The sequence below is a fragment of the Chiloscyllium punctatum genome, chromosome 26, assembly GCF_047496795.1.
Source record: "Chiloscyllium punctatum isolate Juve2018m chromosome 26, sChiPun1.3, whole genome shotgun sequence".
Lineage (NCBI taxonomy): Eukaryota > Metazoa > Chordata > Chondrichthyes > Orectolobiformes > Hemiscylliidae > Chiloscyllium > Chiloscyllium punctatum.
In genome coordinates, this window is record NC_092764.1 from 40,497,591 (window position 1) to 40,520,697 (window position 23,107).

The 23,107-nt window shown below is 39.9% G+C and overlaps 1 protein-coding gene across 1 annotated transcript in view; it reads right to left on the minus strand.

The window, feature by feature from the left end:
* Positions 1–7,190, minus strand: part of LOC140496164 (ninjurin-1-like) — a 37,135-nt gene extending 29,945 nt beyond the window's left edge. Inside the window, exon 1 of the mRNA XM_072595682.1 lies at positions 6,906–7,190. Within this exon, the coding sequence (XP_072451783.1) occupies positions 6,906–7,046 (141 nt within the window). The 5' untranslated portion in view covers positions 7,047–7,190. The remainder of the gene's footprint in view (positions 1–6,905) is intronic.
* Positions 7,191–23,107: the final 15,917 nt, after the last annotated feature.

Genomic DNA, 23,107 nt, shown 5'->3' on the forward strand with positions numbered 1-23,107 from the left:
TTCCAGCTAGAATGCACCTCACTTTGAAAAGGTGCAGACTGGCTTTTTAGTATTGCATGCAGCTTGACGAGGTTTAATATTGGGTCTCTGTTGAATTATATGATGTGATTCCTAAAGTAAACTCAGTTGTGATATGATGCAGTTTCCAAAATCTTTCCTAACATTAAGTTCAATGCCAAATCAGACCAAGAATCACCTCACTGATCATGTGGTTCTGAAACATCTGTGAGACAGTAGGCATGACAATAGGGAAGAAATGAATATTTTTATTCCTGCTCACATTCAGAACCCTTGTTGAAATTTCCCAGTTGTAATTGTTGCCAGAAATATCTCGCTAATCTGTTTCTCTAATTCAAAATCCATAGTATCTCTTTGACATTGAAACCTGAAATACATCCCAGTATCTTTATCTTAGCCTTTAATTAGCTTCTAATTTTTCTAATGTGAATCCAAGGTTCATTATTTCCATTAACACAAAAAACAAGACATCTCCCTGGCTAAGCTCTCCAACCCCACATGTCAACAAATATTCTTTGAGGTACATTTCTCATAATTGGAAGAGATAAGTCATGGGGAGGATTAAAAGCTTTGCTTTTAGGCAGGTGGAAGTTTGTGGTCCTTGCAGTTATAATGTTTATACCTATGTAAGCATTGATCTATTGTGTATGATGGTGTTTGTTTTTTGTTTTGTGTTGAGAAGGCAAATAGTCACAATAGGTATGTTGGAGTAGGTAATATTAAGGATGGAATGAGTGTTTAAGAAACTACCAGTGTGGATGCTGAAAGATCTCATGGATACACATTCTCAGCACATTCTCAGAGCATGTGGAGAACAGAGGAAGTACTGGTATAGTAGTAATATTAGTAGATTAATGATTCAGAAACTCAGGCTCATGATCTGGGGACATAAATTGAATCCTAGCATTGCAGGTGTTGAAATTTGAATTCAATAAAATCTGAAATTAAAAACCAAACTTATGGCAACCATATACCCTCTGCTAATTGATTTTTGGATCACTAATATCCTTTTGAGAAGGAAAATTGCTGTCCTTACTTAGATAGATAAATGTAGTAGGCAGTTGCTAAATGGGCACCAAGTTCTAAGTGGAAGATACGTTCTTTGTTCTGTTGAAAGTGCAATTTTTTTTTCAGAATTCTGTCAGTGTAAAGGCTAAACATTTAATTAAGTCTGTCCTACATGTGACTCCAGATGTACAGCAATGGGGTTAATTCTTAACAATCCTCTAAAGTTGCCTACCAAGCCCCTCAGTTGCATTAAACTATTACAGGCTTAAAGAAAGGAATGGAATGGGATAGGATATCTGGAATTACCTCAGCATTGAAAGCAATGACAAAGACTCCTTACCAACATCTGGGAACTTGTGCCAAAATTGAATGAGCTGCCTCCTAGTCATACTTGTGGAATTATACCTTAAAAGACAATGTCCTAGTCATGACCATAACTGTCCCTGGTATGTCATGGCCGACAGACAGAACAGAGCCACCAGAGGTGTGGCATCGTGGTGTAGTGTTGGGGAAACAGTTGTCCTGGGTGTCCTCAACATTAACTCAATATCTCATAAAATCTTACTGCATCAGGACAAACCTGGGCAAGGAAAACTGCTGATTAGCACCAACTCTCACCATCAGATGATGAATTAGTAGACCTGAATGTTGAACACCATTTGGCGATGTACTAAATGTAGCAAGGGCATTGGATGTACTATGGGTGAGAGACTTCAATGTCAGTCTCCAAAATGGCTCAGTAGCACCAGTACTGACTGAGTTGGTGGAATCTTTAAAGGGTGCAACTACCAGACTGGGCCTGCAGCAGTTGGTGAGGAAACCTACAAGAGAGAAAAATATATTTGAACTTGCCCTTACCAATACATCTGTCCGAGACATGTCCAAACATGGCATTATAGGTAGGAGTGACCACTTAAAAGTCCTTATGGAAACAAAGTTCACATTCACATTGTGAATATTAACCATCATGTTGTGTGGTAGTACTCCTGTACTAAATGAAACAGACTCTGAATAGGCCTAGTCACTCCAAACTGAACATCCATGAGCTGTTGTGTGCAATCACCAGCAGCAGAAGTATATCCAACCACAGTCTGTAACATAGTAGCTCAGTATATTTTCTGCTCTCTCAGTGCCATCAGGCTGGGGTATCAACCCCCTTGTTTAATGGAGAGTGCAGGAGGGTATAGCTGGAGCAGACAAGACAATTCTACTCATGAGGTGTCAACCTAGTGAAGCTACAATGCAGGACTACTTGCATGCTAAATAGCATAAGCAGCATGCTTTAAAATATTAAGAAGGGCACAATGCAGCAAAACATACATTTCATCCAAGAGTTTGTGTCACCTCCATCATGAAGACTAGCTAAAAAGATCATCTACTTGAACAGCATTCCAAACTAACCCCAATTATGCCAAATTCTCTGAAACTATCATGTAGAAAATGGGCCAACTGTATTCTGTATCTGCCTTGGATTGTCTCTGTGGAGAAATCTATACAACACTTGTTTTGTAACAATGATTGTGGTACTGACAACTTATTCTCAATGAGAATTGCCAGCAATGTTAAGGCTTATTGTATAAAGGGTATGACAATCACTGACTTAAACTGAGTGTTATTTGGATCAGCTGGTGCTGGTGAATATGCTGTACTGAGAAACATACAGGACTATTACCATCCAGAAGGACAAGGGTAGCAGATATCTGGGAACCATTTGCAAGTTCCCCTCCAAGGGATTCACTATCTTGATTTGGAAATATATTAGATTAGATTAGATTAGATTAGATTCCCAACAGTGTGGAAACAGGCCCTTCGGCCCAACAAGTCCACACCGACCCTCCAAAGAGCAACCCACCCAGACCCATTCCCCTGACTAATGTACCTAACACTACAGGCAATTTAGCATGGCCAATTCACCTGACGTGCATATCTTTGGACTGTGGGAGGAAACTGGAGTACTCAGTGGAAACCCACGCAGACACGGGGAGAATGTGCAAACTCCACACAGACAATTGAGAGCAGGAATTGAACCCAGGTCCCTGGCATTGTGAGGCAGCAGTGCTAACCACTGAGCCACCGTGCCGCTCCATTCCTTCAGTGTCATTGGTACAAAACTGTCTCACAAACTGTGGGTCTTCCTAAATCAAATGGACTACAATGATTCAAGAAGGCAGCTCACCACTAACTTCTTAAGGGCAACTAGGGAAAGCAATAAATTCACATCTCATGAATCTCTTAAAAAAAACTTTCAAGTTTCCAAAAGACGTTTTGTAGTTTGCTTTTGCTTTTTTGCTTTCCACCTTTGACAACCTGAGAGAAAAATATTTAAGATCTACAATGTAAGTACTCTAAACTAAACTTGTGAGGTTCTTAATTTTGTTTCCCATTGTATTAGAAGGAACAGGTGGATTGATTACTCAGCACTTTTGACCATTTTTACTCAACGTCAAAGATTTTGCAAGCTTTGCAAATCTTTTGAAGGTTTTAATGAGGGACATAAAGGTCAAACAAGGGTACATTTCACCAAAGAGAAAGTTCCATCTTTTCCCTGAAGATCTGCTATCATGATAATTTTCTTGACGACCATTCTAATTCATCCCCAGAAGTATATGCAGATGTACACTTCTCCTGTCAAGTAGAAAATGGGCCAACTGTATTTTGCATCTGCCTTAGTTTAACTTTATTGAAAAAGAATCTCTGTACGGCAAGACATTGACAGTTGTGAATGAGTCTGACTCCAAATGGAGTGTTCATGTTATATGGGGAGCTGTTTAAGCTGGGACTTCTTTCCCTGGAGCAAATGAGATTGAGGGGTGACCTTATAGAGGGTTTATAAAATCATTAAAGGCATAGATAAGGTGAGCAGCAGAGGGGAATTGAAAACTAGAAGGCATACATTTAAGATGAGAGAGAAAAAAATTTAAAGAGACCTGAGGGGCAACCTTTTCATGTACAGGGTAGTGTGTATATGGAATCAATTGCCAGAGGAAGTGGTAGATGCAGGTACAGTTATAACATTTGGAAGCCATTTTGAAAGGTGAATGAATGGGAAAGGTTTAGAGGGATCTGGACCAAATACAGGCAAATGAGACTGGATTAGTTTGAGAAACCTGATTGGCATGGATGAGTTGGACTGAAAGGGGCTGTTTCTGTGCTGTATGATTCTATGACACTATAAAAGGATAAAGTGTCCTTGGAGATCTTTCTGATATATGCACCTTACTATGTATAAGTTGCTGCCGCCATCCTTTTTAGGTGTGGGGTCTGCTTGGTTTAGGATGGCTGAAGAAAACCAATTCTTAGTCTAACTAGAAGAGATTGTCCTATTGAAGAATTTATTTTTGCATGTGAAAACTAGTTATTGGTTAGATTTATACTATAGACAGATTGTTGCAGAGCGTAGATAATATGTCTTACTCCTCTGAGATCCTAATCTGTTTTGCCCAGAGGTTCATATGACATCAAAGTGGTGCTTGTCGAACCCCTCTGCGTTAGCTTTTTCTTATCTAGATCCAATGGTTTTCTCCAGCCTGACAGCCAAAATATATCAAATTCCAGCCAGTGAATTGCCTCAATGAATGAGATCATAAGCACACTGGGTACATTTGATATAGATATTCATAGCTGCCATTAGGAAAAGATGACAATAAACACGGAACTACAGTTGTCATGTTCTACTCAACGGAACTGCAGACTCCCATGTAGCAAAAACAGCAGAAATGCCTACTGTAGACACATCATTGTGATATTTTCCACCAATATATCATTCTATTATTTAATATTGCCCATTTACAACATTGCCCAAAACTAAATTACATGTAAAATCCTGGTGGCAGTCTTGGAATTGGGGGATGGTGGATATGAGGTAATAGGGATAAGACACATTGAAACAGTGGTTTCCTTTGGGGACATTTTTGAGTGGAAAGTTGAAAGTGAGTCACATGTGCACTTCACAGAGGTGGGCAGCTACTAAGCATTGATGAGACCCTAATTAGGGACCAGCTGCCATTTTCCAAGCAGTTGGCCATGGGTGGAGTTGCCCATCACCACATGGGGAAGTTGCCAGCTCAGTGGAGACTGCCTGCCTGCAGCAGGACAACTGCCATTCTGAACAGAAAGCTTGATTCTCCAATAATGGGGCTGTGGTCAGGAGACGCTGTACCTGTAGTCTAAATAATTCTGTTTGAAGGGTTTCCCCTCTATTACGAAAGTCCTAATGGGTTTCACTATAAGTTTGAACCACTCATGAAGTCCCTGACCTCAGCAACTCCTACCTCTCTACATGGGTCTTCCAAGACTCCAGTACTTCTGTTTGAGATGTAGCGTTAGGAATCCACACACAGTCCTGAGGAGTACAGTGAATGCAGAGGTGACCGCTTAGGAGGCAACTCCCTGATATTTGCTCAGCCAGTCTTGCTGCTGGTAAGCATGGACTCAAGAACCCAGTGATCTTTAGTTCAAAGTGCTGAAGCCTGTGGGCAAATCCAACCTATTAAATCTACTAAACAGTATTACCAATGCTTTCTCGACCCTTGTGGATGTGAGCAACAGAGGTTTATTTGCTTAACTCTATTCAAAGACAAGCAATGAGCTACAGCTGCATAATCACAAAAAGTATTCTTATAATCATTCTGTTGAAGGAGGTTTGTAAATTATTGATTCCATTTTCAGGAATAAAAATAAATTCCTCTGTATGAGCGAAATGGAATTTATACTCCAAGCAAAACTCTTAACTCCACTAGAAAATGTCCCCAAAGGAAACTACTGTTTCAATGTGTCTTATCCCTATTACCTCATATCCACCATCCCCCAATTCCAAGACTGCCATCAGGATTTTACATGTAATTTAGTTTTGGGCAATGGGCAATATTAAATAATAGAATGATATATTGGTGGAAAATATCACAATGATGTGTCTACAGTAGGCATTTCTGCTGTTTTTGCTACATGGGAGTCTGCAGTTCCGTTGAGTAGAACATGACCACTGTAGTTCTGTGTTTGTCATCTTTTCCTAATGGCAGCTATGAATATCTATATCAAATGTACCCAGTGTGCTTATGATCTCATTCATTTCTCTATATTTTTCTCTATTTTGCATGTTGAATTGATTTCATAGTTCGAGAGCAATGATTGCACAAACAGAACACAGCTTTTAAAACAAAATACAGTTATACATACTTTATACATATTTCTGCATCTGTGAAATATGCAGAACATATCAGAAATGTACACCATTTGGTGGAAATTGTACTGTTAGAAACCAGTTAATCAAAATCAACTCCTCTATCAAAGAAGACCACTTATTCTCCTTTCATTGACAGTGTAAATTATGACCAGTATAAGCATACATGTACAACAGTCATTCAGGAACAATGATAGAATTAAATTGACACAGTAATCTGCATCAGGTTTTAACACAGAAATGCACAACAAAAGATTAGGAGCCCCTACCAGTGAAATACAAAAATAGATGATTGGCAATGTCAGAACTTTGCAAAAGGAGCAGAGTGAATTAACTCTGTGACCTGCTGAAATTTAGGAGCTGTGTATTTATGATGTTCAGTCTGTACTTGTCCTTAGGTAGCTTCTCAAACTTATAGAGGGAACAGAAATCAGATATTTTATTCTGGAGGGTTTACTGGTGATATGCAACAATGTAAAAATGCATCCATGTGTACTTATATTCATGCATAACTGACTCGGATTTCTAGCTGTACTTTATCAACATCCATCACAATGTCGTGTACAATGATTTTGATACTGTCATTCTCTGGAATGAAACTTTCATTTTTTTTCTACTTCATAAACTATTACATTTTTTTCATGCTTGAAAAATGCATTACAAAAGCTGTTTTCCAACTCCTACTATAATATATACTTACATTTACTCTGCTTTCTTCATTGGAGCTTTGCCGAAAGAGAGGCTCCTCATCAGTCGATATATCACTGCCATCACTGTGGGAGTTACGGTGCATATTTCTCCAAATTAAGGTACTCATCCTGTTCTTATGAACAAGCTTCATATCAGAAAATTATAAGGAAACATGAGGTTTTATGGATGCACACTCCATTTCTAAATCCTTCTGGAATTTTGATAGCTCGTTGTTAATAGCAGTGAAAGCAACGTGCTTTGTAGCTCATGTACATTTCAGGAACTTTAAGCCATGTTTACCATTCACTGTACCTATGACAGTAAATACAAGGTATGAATGTGTTGTAATTCTGGTAGTTTCCTTTTGCATTGTGGTGTGAGGTTTCTCTTTTGCAGTCACAGTGAATGAAAGATCCAGAGCTGCTGACTCATACAAGCTGTTGAAAGCTTTTAGCTGCCTCTTACACATTTTTTTGTATTCTTTGCTTCCCATTATTAACTTTTATTTACATATTAATTAGACATGCTGAATATCACATCAACTAATAACTTAAAGGCACAGTGTTCTCAGAAAAAAAAATCTCAATCCATCTCCAATGTTTACAAACACAGAAGATAACAATATTTAATGGTTTCGAAATGAACTATAATGGGGGGGGGGGGGTGTTTTGTTCATTATTTTCATAATGTTAACAGTTACATAGAGTATATATATTTCTCATTATCTTTCCAGTGATTTAAAGTTTGATAAACAGCCTTTTTGTCTTCGTCCTTTTGAATGTTTCTCAATATAATTATTAATTGATTAAGCTCAGTGAGGAGTTTGGGGAAATGGCATGAATAGGGAAGATCTCAAAACTCATGAGTGAAAGTGTAAAAGTCCTTATGGAGATTGTTTTAATGGATCATCCAGATTACCAAATTTATAATTGAGCCTTACAGACTAAGATTGCTGAGTTGGATCACCAGTCAGTTAATTATATATTTCATCTTAGCAAGGGCGTGGCAGAGGCTCCGTAAATGCTTTATAGAAGAAACAGTTGATCAGAGTTTCTGATTGTGATCCAGTACTCCATATTGGAAATGAATGTGTGTGGACTTCAGGTAATGACAGATCAGGCTAAACACTGATGAGCGTTATAGGTAATAGTTGCCTGCACTTTCTTCGACAAAGCTTTCCATCAGGTATGAGCAATAACAATTGAACTGTATCAAACAATTGAACATATCCAATGAGTGAAGGCTTTGATGAAAGTATAAAAGAAAACTGGTGACTTAGAAGAGAAAAGGAATAAAACATATTCTCTACTCATTAATTAGATGTTGAAGTGAAAGCGGTGTTGAAACCAATCATTCATCATTTGAATCATTCCATCCTGTGCTTACTTGACCAAAATAACTTTCACAGAATATTCAATTTCTTTATTTTGATTTCAAATGCAACTCAACTGAGAGTCAGTGCAGTGATCAACTCCACATTAAAATTTCTACTGATGAAATTTAGAATAGAAAGTTGCTCTGATTGTAGATAGTGATTTTTTTTCTGGAAATTAACAATATATATTATGTCTTGCGTAATTTAATAAAACTTACTAATACCTACGGCTTCAAGCAATTGACTTTGATGTGCTTAAATGCATCATCCAATTATCAACATTATTATATCATAGCTTTATTTTTTAATGTTGCCACTTGGTGCTAATGTGACAGAATGGTTCTGCAATCGGCATATTGTCCATTCTATCAGATAGCCTCCTACTCCATATTTTGAACTAAAATCATGGTTTAAATCAATTTCATGATTTGAGCCATTCCACCTTATGTTTATTTGACACTAACATAGCTAAATGGAAAATGACTGTTTCCACTATCTTTCTGAAATCGTGGTTAAAAATTAATTGGTACCATTGGATTTCCTGTGGCATTGCTTAAGCAACTTATTAATCCCATCGGCTAAATGGGAAAATGTAGACATTTGTGACTTGTTGTAAACTGCTGACATGGCAAATATAATTCCTTTGTAATGATAATTTCTTTGTAATTTGTAATGAAAGCTGACTCTGCAGGTCTGGTGAAAGATTGACACAATAAGGAAGAGGTGCAGTAGACTCTCACAAAGAATTCAAACCAATTACCAAAGACATAAGATCACATTAGCATTTTTAGAAGCTACAGTTTTCTTTCGATAATTTTTGTCAAACTGAAAAACAATCACTACTTGCATTTATGTTGTGTCTTTACTATAGCTCAGCCTCTCAAGTGTACTTCACACAAATGTCATCAAACAAAACCGAACAGAAAGCTACCTGAGGAGATTTTGTGGCGGTTTAGCAAACAATTTGTTAAATAGTAAAGGAAAAAATGGAAGGTAGAGAAGCAACAGAGGTTTAAGTGGCAATTGTAGACATAGGGCTTTGATAACTGAAAATTCTGCCGTGTTGGAATAGCCAAGTGTCTGGGTCACGTATTTCCAGGATCACATGGGTTCAGGCAGGAGGAAGAAGTTTGGTGATCATGACAACATTGGATCAATCATAATTCCAAGGTTACAAATAATCTGCTTCCAATTTAGGCAATTTTCAGCAAGAACCTGGGAGTCTATTCACTATGGAACAGAGTTTTGTGATGGGACCTGTAGAAAATCCTAGGTAACCCATCTTAATCATAACACAACTTTTATTTAGATTGAATAAATTCATCTTGGATAGAAACCATAGTGTCTAGATTTTTCAGGAAAATAAATTATTGTTATAAACAGACATTTGACATAAACTTCTCTGCTCCAGGAGAAATAGTAAGAAGAGATTATGTAAAATTGTATAGTATTTATATCTTAGAAAGAGTCAACTTGGTTAACGGGTTTCGGTGGTTTTCATACTCCAGTCGATGTTCCTCCCTGATAGGATGATACCACCAAGGTACCCAGAGGTCTTTCTTCTAGCTGGGAATCAAAGCCATATTTTCCATCACTAAGAGTGGATATTTACCAAATCCCACCTAATTTATCCTGAGGAGCTGTGGGAAAACTAAAGCAGAAAATGTGGTCCCCTAATTTTATTTTCTCCTCATATTATTTATAAACAATGTTAGGTATAGCACACTTGTTAGAGCTTTCAGAAGATGTAGAATTATTTAACTATTTTGCCTATTTAAGCCACTGATGCTATCATGTTGGCTGCTGCTGTTTGTTTTCCCAGATTTTATTAGTCCATTCCTCAATTCATTTAAAATGTATTCTGACAGCATGGAATATGTAAGTGTCAACTTATCATCTAGTTTGAGAATATATTGCATGACATTAAATGATGCTAAGTTGGTACATAACTCTTATTTTATGTTCTTGCATGCATTTTCAGTATATTTTCATGCGTAATCAATCTCATTTATAGATCGTTTATAAAATGCATTCATCCTCTTTTTTTTGTTTGTGGATGATATTCATTATTTTGAACAATAGCATAAGAATCAAATACTGCGATTTTAATAAGCTAAAACAAATTGTCAATAACCTGACAAGCATTATTATTGTTCATTGAAAGTGTATACAGATTGAACACATCTAAAAATAATTGCAGTGCAAGTAACAGATGGAATAATTTTAGCTGCTACAGAAACATTAACTGATATAATTGAAACCAAATCCTCCTTTTGTTTAACAACTGCAATTTCCTTCTATTCTGATTTCTTACACATCTGCTTTGAAACCTATTACAAGATAAGAACATAGTGCTGTCAGCACTTTTCCCTTTCTCTTCGGTTTCTTTTAAAATTGCTGTAATTGTAAGCATTGCCTCAGTGATGAGTTGGCATCACCAAATGTAATCTGGCTGTAGTAACCATGTAAGTGCATAGGGATTGACCGGTAGAGGATTGAATGAGGAGAACCTCAATGGTATTTTGGGTCTCCCTACAGGAAATAGATTGCAGCAGTTCAAGAAAGCCACTTTCTCAAGAGCAACAAGGGATGGGCAATAAGGTGGTAATGTAGTGATGGACAGTAAAGCAGTAAAGCTAGCAATGTCCACATTCCTTGAATTAATTTTAACGATTGCCCAATTCAACAACAAATATTTTTAGGAATTATTTGTTAAAACAGCACTGAGCAAGAAAACTCATCAACCAACAATAGGTCAAGTTTTGACAATTCTGATTTAGTCATAGGCACAAATTTTAGAAGAAAGGAGCTTACATAGAATTGTATCATGTCTATTTACTCAAAGGACATTTAAAAGCATTCAATCTAAATTTTTACATCAAATACCAGAACTCTCGTATAAATTTACCGAAAACAAGACATCTGAATGTTATGGCCAGGATTGAGCAGCTCTTTAACTTTATATAGGAAATTGTTGAGAACTTTGGTTTATGCATCAACATGCCCCAAAACGGTTTCGCCCACAACAATCGTGGATGCTATTTGGCCTTCGCTATGCCATGCCTTCATGAAACTGTTCACCAGCCCAGAACAGCTATTCTGATTGCTCAGTTCACCACAGTCACAGCTCCTTGCTCCCTTACAATGTTGATAGTCTTCCACATGCTCACATTCAGCATTTTCACTAGTGGCTCTACACAATTTAGCAGATAATTCATAGGCTCAAACCAAGTCAGTAAAACATGCACAGCAATTGAAACCATTCAAATAAAAGTAAGTACTGTGGATGCTGGAAATCTGAAATAAATCAGAATATTCTGGAAAATCTCAGCAGGACTGACACTATTTGTGGAAGGAGAAAAAGTGTTATTGCTTCCATAAGCAATAGGAACACGACTCAGCCATTCGGCCCCTTGACCATTTAATGGGGTCGTGGCTGATACAATATTTCTTAAGTTCACATTCTGCCTTTTTCCACAATCCTTGATTCTCCTACTGATCAAGAATCTATATTTCAGCCCTAAATATACACAAGAAATCTGACTCCACAGCTCTCTGTGGCAAAGAGTTTCAAAGACACCAAACCCTCTGAGTGAAGAAATTACTCCTCATCTCAGTATTACATTGGCACCACTTCATTCTGAGACCATTCCAACTGGTGTTAGACTCTGTATGAAGGGAAACATCCTCTTAGCATTTACCTTATCAAGCCCCTTATGAATCCTATAAATTCCAATGAGATCACGTCTCATTCTTCTAAGCATCAACTTCTTCAGACTTTGTTCATAAGACAATCCATGCATACCTACATCCTAGTGAATCTTCTCTGAACTGCCTCTAATGAAATAATGTCTTTCATTAGGTAAGGGGACCAAAATTGCACACAGTACTACAGATGTCGTCTCACCAACACCTTGTACAGTTGCAGTAAGACTTCGCTGCTCATACACTTGAATCCCCTTGAAATAAGGGTTAACATTCCATTAGCCTTCCTGCTTACGTACTGAGGCTGTGTGCTAGCCTTTTGAGTTTTGTGCACTCAAAAGTATACCCAAGTCCCTTTGTGATGCAGCTTTTCAATACTTAAATAATAATCAGTTCTTTTGTTCCCCCTTCCAAAATGAACAATTTCATATTTTCCTACGTTATACTCCATTTGTCAATGTTTTGCCCACTTACTCAACCTATCAATATCTCACTGTGATCTGCAACCTACCTTTCTATCTATTTTTGTGTTGTCTGTCAATTTAGTTCAAGTGCCTTCACTTCCTTCCTCCAAGTCAATAACATATATAATAAATAAATTGTTCCAACATGACACTTCTTCAGTGTTAAATCATGACTGATTCTGCTTTCTGTGTTATCATTTTACCAAAAATCACAAAATATGTTCAAACTGCATATATATATATCAAAACCGCATTCTTCATTTGGTATTTATTATATAATAGGTAACCTTTGAATTTCTAATGAAATGCAGTTATTTCATACTGTATTGGACAACATTGGGTTAAAATGCTAAAAAGAAAGCTAATAATGCTTTTAAAAGGTTTCAGTTCACTTGCTTGGTGTAATATAATTTCAAGTGATGAAGTTATTTTGGATCTTTACAAGGGGCATGTTTTATATTTAATCATTCTTCAGGATTTTACATTAAAAAAATACTAATATTAGAAATTGCATTCTGATTATCAAATGTGGTCATACAATCCAAAAATAAACTTTTCATTGTCAAAAAGCAATTGTGACTAATATTAGAATATATAGTGATTACTTCAAATTTCATGGAATTATTGTCTGTGTCATGTTTACTACACCTCAAAATAAAATTCCACAAAACGCATTAACCATAGTAACAAAATAGATAGACCAGTCATTTGAGAGATGCCTGTTTTTGATTCTCAATTATACCTCCTCTTTTGCCTTTCTTTTCTGCTTGAGCATTGATCTCAGCATCCAAACTGAGAGGAGAAACCTCACTTTTATTAGTTGTATTACTCCTCCAGTGAGAATTTTCTTAGCCTTGAAATGATGTTAACATTCATAGTCACTATTGCCTTCGATTTTATTAGAGAAAACAGTTAGGATATCTTCAGTAACAATTTCTAATGGAAAGCTTCTCAAGGGAATTACTAAATGCTTATAACATTAAATCTTTTCTGTCTATTGAATAAAAATGTATTCTATGGTTGCATTCTTGTAATAACAAGATCTGGACCAAAACTTCTCCTTGTTCAGGATTAAAAGTGCAATTGGACTCTTTGACAGGATTTGTGATTTAAGTCTTTTAGATTTACTAGTACAGATTTGAACCAACTACAGTTTGGACTTCCTACAATTGAAAGATCAGTAAAGGGTCAAAATCACGCGCCAAAACTGATTAATGTTAGACACTCTTGCTAGGTCTCAGTGCCAGTGAGTGAACAGCAATGACATTTTTCAATCTCAGTACTATTCTAGTTAAAACCAGAAACTGAACAATCCAAAGAGTTGGCTCGATTTAGCCACCCTATGGTAAGAAGTACTCATTCAGCTTACTATTGACATTTTGAGTGAAAATATGAAATGTAAGAAGACAGGTGAATCTATTGCTGCATGTAAATAGCCTGTAAGCTGTCCTTCATCATCCAATTTGCATTTTTTTCAAACATGATATGTGATTGATATTGAACTAAATAAACTGTCTTTCACTAACATCGTGTTGTTTGCATTACATTGCACCAGATTCATGTCAATCCATTTGCTAAATGTAATTTAGGATTTACTTAATAATGGTATATGTACTTTACTCTTCACGATTACCTGATTAGTTCATTGTGTAAGGAACACCGTGACCTTTTCCAGCTTCCAGTGTTTCTTGTAAACTCATTAAGACATTTTTTTTAAAAGCTTGACATTTTTGACAATGATCAAAGACAGAGATCATAACTAATTTCTTTATTTGTTCAACTTAAATTGTGAATCTTTGAAAAATATTTTGAGCAAATTCCTGAGTATACCTATGAATCCTGTAAATGACATATGCATCTTCCTTCAAATCACCCTCTTATACCCAATGGAATTCTGTCTTTGAATTGTTGTCATCTACAAATTGCATTACTTTTGGGTTGAGCTTGCCTTTCTTATCAGAACGTTGTTATGAAGGTGTATGGGGTACTATACTTTAAGAGAGATAAAAGCTAGCAGAACGACCTGATACAGTACCAAGTGTTCTGAACAAGGTAACAATGTAACATTTGGTCAAACAGCTAGATTAGCTTGGTTGCCTGGAGACAACAAAACAAATTCAAATTTGGCCAATCAGTATAAGTTATACCCCAAAATACCAACCTCCAATCAAGTTTGAATTTTGTATATTAACAATATTACAACTCAATGAAACAATCCGATGCTTTTGGGTATAAGACCGGGAAATTGAACAGTTGAGGGAGAACTGCCAAGCCACCAGCATGTATAGACTGCCCTAAAAAGCTCTCTTAAAGGTACCTTTATTGATCAGTAACCTGTGAAACAGAAATCCCGAAGAAGAAGAAAAGAAGATAGAGCAAGATATGAAGAGAAGATTTGACAGCTGGCTGGTTTTGAAATTTGAATTTTGATAAATCTTAATCAAGGGTTTTATTGGACTAGTATTATCGAATGGAATGTAAAAGATAGGTTATAAGAAGGAGTTATACAGGTGAACCTCGATTAGCCGAATACCAATTATCCGAAAATCGGATTATCTGAAGGAGACCTCCAGGTCCCGATGGAAACATTACATCAAAGACATGTTTCCAACACTGATTACATCTTATGTTTACAGTGATTAAACAGGTACTATCACCAAATGACTGTCTGCCGCCCTCTCTCTCTCCCCACACTTTCCCTGGAGTTTCACAGAGGGGTGTACCCTAAACCCCCTTTCCCCACATAATCTCTCCAACATTGTCCTGTATAAGGCAAAGGTGGAACCTGTCAAAAGTTGCAGTAAAGAGTTGTGTGTGTGTGTGTGCGCGCGCGTGCGCATGCTATTTGGAGACTAAGCCCACAAAGGCAACTGCAGCAGTCTTGTCATTGGTGTCTAGTCCAGCTGCTCCAGAGAGGGGGTGGATATGTATATGTTTGGGGGCGGGGGGCGGTGTTGGACAGGCTTGGGGCCAGTGTGGGGGCAGGGGTGGTGTTGAACGGGGTTGGGGGGCAGGGAAGTAGTGTTGGAAGGGGTTGGGGACGGTGGCTGGGCAGGGGGTGATGTTGCATGGGTTTAGAGGGTGGGGGGCGGTATTGGGAGTGGGGGCGATGTTGGGCGGGGGGTGTTGGATGGGGTTAGGGGGCGGGGGGACGGTATTGGAGGTGGGGGTGGTGTTGAGCGGGGTGTGGTTTTGGATTGGGTTGGGGGGAGGGGGGCAGTATTGGAGGTGGGGGGTGGTGTTGGGCAGGGGGCAGTGTTGGACAGAGTTGGGGGCAGGGGCATGGGGGGGGACGGTGTTGCATGGGGTTGGGGGCAGGGAGGCAGTGTTGGGATGGGGTTGGGGTGGGGGGTGGGGGGCAGTGTTGGACGGGGTTGGGGTTGAGGGTGGTGTTGGATGGGGTTGGGGATGGGGAGGCGGTATTGGGCAGGTGAGGCGTTGACTGGTGTTAGGGGGCGGGTACGGTATTGGAGGTGGGGGGGTGGTATTGGACAGGGTTGGGAGCAGGGGGCGGTGTTGGGGGGTGGGGTCTCGTGCGCTGTGTGCTGCTGCAGTCTCCTGAACGGGGAGCAGACTTTAAAAACTCTGAGCCCCAGAGGGTAGGCATTTACTCGATTAACTGAATAATCGATTATCTGAATGAAATAGTGCCCGCCCATCACGTTCGGATAATTGAGGTATACTTTACGAAATAAAGCTGTTACTTTTATTTTAACTCGTTCTTGGCCTTTTCAAATTTCACAAATTCCTGCATGGGATAAATCTTTTGTGTGCTGCAGGGTTAAATTAAGCAGAGGGTTTACCCCATGATATAACAAGGTAATTTTATGTTCTTCTGTGGAATTCATTGCTTCAGAGGGCTGTGGTGAGGCTAAGCCATTGATTATATTTAAGACAGTGATAGAAAGGTTCTCATTTGTGAAGGAGATCAAGGATTATGGGGAGAAGGCAGGAGAATGGGATTAAATAATCAAATGGTGGAGCAGATGAATTTGGCTAAATGGCGTAATTAGATTAGATTAGATTACTTACAGTGTGGAAACAGGCCCTTTGGCCCAACAAGTCCACACCGCCCCGCCGAAGCGCAACCCACCCATACCCCTACATCTACCCCTTACCTAACACTACGGGCAATTTAGCATGGCCAATTCACCTGACCAGCACATCTTTGGACTGTGGGAGGAAACCGGAGCACCCGGAGGAAACCCACACAGACACGGGGAGAATGTGCAAACTCCACACAGTCAGTCGCCCATGTTCTATGGTTTTACTTTTATGAAGATAGGAATTATAAAATCTCTTTAGAAACAACTTGGGGTTGAAGACACCCAACACTCCCCAAAAGGACATGGTCCATGGCAAATCAGTTGGGGAAAAATAACAAGGACGGAAAAATGAAATTCCTGTTGTTCAGAAAGCAAGTGTGACTTTGCACCCAAGATTTGAATGATGAGCTGAGAATCTCGCTAGTACCTGGTAAGAGGTCTGTTTGCATGTATGATATTTCATTAACATCCAAACCTCCCTTATTTTCTTGTAATTTCTCTTCTCGCCCATGCTGGAGAGGAACTAGATGGTGACAATTTCCAACACGAGTCACAGCTCACCACTTGTTCCTTCTTTAGGTCTCCACCTTAAACAGCTGTCTCCAGCACCCCCAATCAAGTCAAGGGAAGTCCATGGAAAAAAGAAACATAAACGTTTGGGGTGGGGGCAAAGGCTTCGATTATCAGGCTGAGCATGTGACCCACCCTACCTAATGCGACCCACATTGCCTTCCACCTTCATCCAGATCACAAATGTACAAGTGGAATTGTTAGATGGCTCCAACCATACCCACAGTAAAACAGTAGTCTTTTAAATGTCTGAGCATGTGGGCTCTACTGTGAGAGATTTGGGGGGATTTCATGAATCAGGTACTTTAGTGGTATAGATTGAAGTCATCTGTAATCAGAGCACCCTGTTTGTGAAATGTTTGTTGTGTCAAACTGTATTGGACACAATTCCTGGTCATAATCAAATTTGACCACATCATTGCAGATTGCAGTGAGTCATTTCAGTGAAGCAGAAGTTATCACAGGTAACCTTTAAATTAGTGCTTGCAGATCTCACGATACAAGATTTCAAAGACTGCACAAAGGCATGGAGCTGATTTCCCCTCACCTTGCACTGTAAGTATTTGCCAACATGGTCTTAAATGTAATGCTGCCTTTCTTGGATGATGTGGGGTGTGGTGGGGGAGTGATAAGGTTTCAGTAATCATTTCATATTAACAATCTCCTGCTGTATTTGTGTGCTATGGCTTATGCTGCATACATTGCAGTAAAGTCCCTATGACAAAGGTTCATGTATTCCTTGTAAGAACCCTATGCTCCCCACGGTATCTAGGACCATCATTTGCATAAGATGTGAAAGCTAAGTGTTGATATTACTTCAAATCTGTTCTGTTTCTAATATTCCACACACTGGTGATCAATGGAGTCAGCCACAGCAGGGCTCACTATTGCTGTGACTGCAGCACTACAAAGGCACAGAGAAACTAAGCAGGAACAGATATACCAACAATTCCAAGCCAATAGTAATGTCCAGTGCCTGCTGGAAGGCCTCCTCATGTAGAAGTGGCAGCTGAAGGTCACCTTGGGATGTGGAGGAGGTATGAGAGGCCCAGAGGTTCCTGGGCTCAATGTAATTTCTTTGAGATTTATGAAACATTTTGCTACCACAGCCTGTGGGTGTCCCAAGACACAGTGACACAATGATGCCATCTGCTGCTATGGGACTGGCAACCTTAATGGCTGGCTGCTTCCAAAGAGCCACTGGAGACCTGTGTGGGACCTCACAATTCTTAACCCCAAATGTATTTAGGCTGTTTCCAATTAAATAGCTCACACTATGCCATTTAATTTCCCTGTGACAGGGTCAGTGCTGTAGACTGGGCACTAGGCTTTATCCCAGGTGCAGGGCACTATAGACTGTATCCATGCCCATACTGAGAGCACTATACCGAACGCAGCTGAGTGCAGGAACAGAAAAATATTCCACTTCATACAAGTTATCTGTGATCATTGCTACCACATCTTCAAAATTTGTGGCAGGTACCCTGGGAGTTGCCATGATACCAACATAAAAGAACAAAGAAAATTTACAACCCAGGAACAGGCCCTTCGGCCTTCCAAGCCTGACAATCCAAATGTACTGTCTAAACCTGTCGGTCAATTCCTAAGACCCTGTATCCCTCTGCTCCCCACCTCCTCATGCATCTATCCAGACGCATCTTTAATGAATCTACCATGCCTGCCTCTACCACCTCTGCTGGCAACATGTTCCAAATGCCCACCATCTTCAGTGTGAAGTACTTGCTATGTATATCCCCCTTAAACATTTCACCTCTCACTTTGAAAGCATGACCTCTCGTTATTGAATCCTTCACCCTGGGAAAAGTATATTTTTGAAATAAAAAAAAAGCTTCTCTATCAACCCTGTCTATACCCTTCATGATTTTGTAAACCTCAATCAGGTCCCCCTCAATCTCCTTTTTTCTAGTGAAAATAAACCTAACCTACTCAACCTCTCTTCATAGCTAGCACCTTCCATACCAGAGCGTCCACATCCTTTTGGTAATGTGGCGACCAGAACTGTACACAGTATTCTAAATGCTGCCGAACCAATGTCTTGTACAATTTTAACATGACTGATTAGATTAGATTACTTACAGTGTGGAAACAGGCTCTTCGGCCCAACAAGTCCACACTGCCCCGCCGAAGCGCAACCCACCCATACCCCTACATCTACCCCTTACCTAACACTACGGGCAATTTAGCATGGCCAATTCACCTGACCTGCACATCTTTGGACTGTGGGAGGAAACCGGAGCACCCGGAGGAAACCCACACAGACACGGGGAGAATGTGCAAACTCCACACAGTCAGTCGCCTGAGGCAGGAATTGAACCCGGGTCTCTGGCGCTGTGAGGCAGCTGTGCTAACCACTGTGCCACCGTGTCCGCCCACCGTGCCGACTGCTAGCTTTTATTTTCAATACCCTGTCCGATGAAGGCAAGCAGACTATATGCCTTCTTGACCACTCTATCCACCTGTACGGCAACCTTCAGGGTACAATAGACCTGCACTCCCAGATCTCTCTGCCCATTAACTTTTCCCAAGGCTCTTCCATTCATTGTATAATTTTCTCTAGAATTAGTCTTGCCTAAATACATCACCTCACATTTTTCTGGATTGAAAGCCATCTGCCACTTTTCCGCCCAACTCTCCAGTCCATCTATATCCTCCTGTATTCTCTGACAGTACCTTATGCCTTCTGCCACTCCACCAATTTTCGTGTCATCTGCAAACTTGCTGATCATACCAACAGTGCCCTCTTCTAGATCATTTATGTACATTACAAATGACAGTGGCCCCAATATTGACCCATGTGGAACACCACTGGTCACCTTTCTCCATTTCGAGAAACTCCCTTCAACTACTACTCTCTGTCTCCTGTTGCTCAACCAGTTCTTTATTCACCTAGCTAGAACACCCTGCACACCATGTAAATTCACTTTCTCCATTAGTCAACAATGGGGAACCTTATCAAACGCCTTACTAAAGTCCATGTATATGACATCAACAGCCCTTCCATCTAATAACTTGGTCACTTCCTCGAAGAACTCTATCACGTTGGTAAGACACGATCTCCCCCACACAAAACCATGTTGCCCATCACCGATAAGCTCATTCCTTTCCAAATATAAATAGATCCTATCTCTCAGTACCCTTTCCAGCAATTTCTCTACTACCAACGACAGGCTCACTGGTCTGTAGTTACCTGGAATATCCCTACTACCCTTCTTGTTCAGGGGGACAACATGAGCAACCTTCCAGTCCTCCGGCACCTCACCTGTATTTAAGGATGCCACAAAAATATCTGTCAGAGCCCACTATTTCCTCCCTTGCCTCCCTCAGCAATCTGGGATAGATCTCATCCGGTCCTGGGGATTTGTCCACCTTAATAACCTCTAGCATACCCAACACATCGTCCCTACTTATGCCAACGTGATCCAGACTAACGAAACTTCTATCTCTAATCTCAAGATTCATCATGTTCCTCTACCTCAGTGAACACTGATGCAAAGTAATCATTCAGAATCTCACCCATAGCCTTCCTTCATTATCCTTTAGTGGACCAATCCTTTCTCTAGTTATCTGCTTGCTTCTTATATAAAAATAAAATGCTTTGGGATTTTCCTTACTTCTGCTCGCTAAAGCTATTTCATGACCCCTTTTAGCTCGCTTGATTCCTTGCTTAAGACTTGTCCTACTCTTCTGATATTCCTCCAAGGCCCATTCTGTTCTCAGCTGCCTAGACTTTATGTATACTTCCCTTTTCCTCTTGGCTAGTTGTACAATTTCTCCTGTCATCCACGGTTCACGAATCTTGCCCTTCCTATCCTTTGCCTTCAATGGAACATGCCTATCCTGCACTACCATTAACCTATCTTTGAACACCTCACACATCTCAAATATGGACATCTTTGAGAACTCTCATGTTCCTGCTGCATTTCATGGATGCCATACTACATCTACTTCATCAAATCCCTACAGTGTGGAAACAGGCTATTCAGCCCATCAAGTCCACACTGACCCTCTGAACAGTATCCCACCCAGACCTGCACCCCTAACTTGTTACTCTACATTTCCCCTGACTAATGCCCCTAACCTACACATCCCTGAACACTATGGGCAATTTAGCATGGCCAATTCAGCTGACCTGCACATCTTTGGACTGTGGGAGGAAACCTACGCAGACTCCATACCTGCAAAGATGGGAGATGAGGGTTACCCTTGATAACTTGGCTGATGACTTCATTGCGTGCCCCCCTGAATGAGGTTGAGTGGAGATATAGTGCTGTCATGGAAAATACATTAGGCTCCTGAAGATGAAATTCTGATGCTTGGATTGGTCATGTAGTGCCTTGTAGTATAGTCCTAACACAGTGATGTGCTGCATAATCCTAGCATACTGTTCTCTGCACAATTGGAGCAAGCAAAGGGAGCAATAGTGTGGATGCTGAGGAACTGGGTGAGCAGCAGCTGTCTTCTAAGGAGGATGGTGCGGCCATTGAGCAAGTGGAACATTGCTTTAGTTTGAGTGAGCAAGTGATACAACAGTGTTGGTGAACAAGCCACATAGGGTTGAATTGATACCCAGTTCCAATACGTATGAGATGGGTATAGTTATTTATTGGCAGCTAGTTTGTTGTTGCTTGAAAGGCAAGTGATCCATGTTTGTTTCTAAAAGCAAATGCAGGTTTTTCTGTTTGCTTTTTCTTTGCATTTGCTGTTGTTCAATAAAGGAAAATGGGGCAGAATCAGATGATTAGTCTGAGGCCTATCTCAGCATTGGAATAAACTTTTATCAGCTCATTTGTCAGGGCAGCATTCTAGGCCCAACCATCTTCTTCAGTTACTTCATTAATGATCTTCCCTCCATTATAAGGTCAGAAGTAGGGATGTTCACTGATGATTGCACAATGTTCAGCACCATTTGAAGCAGTCCATGTCCAAATACAGCAAAACCCGGACAACCAGCTCCAGCTGACAAGTGGCAAGTTGCATTTGCACCACAAATCTCACAAATACTTCACTCACATCCCTGCAAGATTTCCACCCTGGAGATTTTGACTGAGATTTAATTTATTCCTCTAAAACCAACTTGTGTTAAAACATTAAATAACAAATAAATGTCTCAAAACACTGCTCAACAGTCAGGGCTCAACCTGAGCTGTTTGATTGAATGGAAAGATAGAGAGAGAGAGAGAGAAAGAGAGAGAAAGATAGAGAAAGAGAACAGCTTTTGCTCAAGCCTCGCTGTACCTTCTCTGAAACAAGTCCAAGCACACACATCCACTTGTTTGGTCACATGTCATCTTTTTAACTGACTTTCAGCAATTGGTTGCATATCCAAAAAGTTAGCTTGAGTTAGCTTCATGATCAATCCATTCAAACCATGGTCTCAAAGCCTCAGGTAGTATTAATGTCCTGTTGCATATTTTGAATCTCAATGTTAAGTTAGGAAGGAAGGCATTTACATCTCTGTTGGGGTTTATTGTTTTCAGTGGTCTTCAAGAACCCACATCTCAGTCAAATGGAATTCGACTTACATAGTAATGCAAATTAGTAACCACTTTAATGTGACTCTGTGTGCTTTTGCTTCAGTGAAATGTCCCTTTTTAGTGGAAACTGCCTTTTTAAAAGTCATATGGGCAACTGGTTGATTAAATTCAAAATTATTATTTGATAATTACACATCATCTTGAATCTGCAATTCACGCTCACAATGAGCATAAGACTAATGCCATGGACTCCACCACATGCCTTCCTGCCTTTGAGATTCATAAGTATCCACTCCCATTAATGTTCAGCTGGTATGTGATCAATAGGAGTATGGGAAAAGGAGAGGGCGGATCCTATCGAGCGGTTCCCTGAGCAGACCGTCAAAGCCATTTGGTGGAATACCTCATCGCCAGAACTTTCCAACAAGCACCAAGACGTGGCTTGGCTGGTGGTGAGAAGGGTTCAGCCTGTGAGATCCTTTATGCATGCCCAGACTCTCAGCCGCACCTCACGCTGCCCTCAAGATGGCTGCGGGGAGGATGAGACTGTCACACAC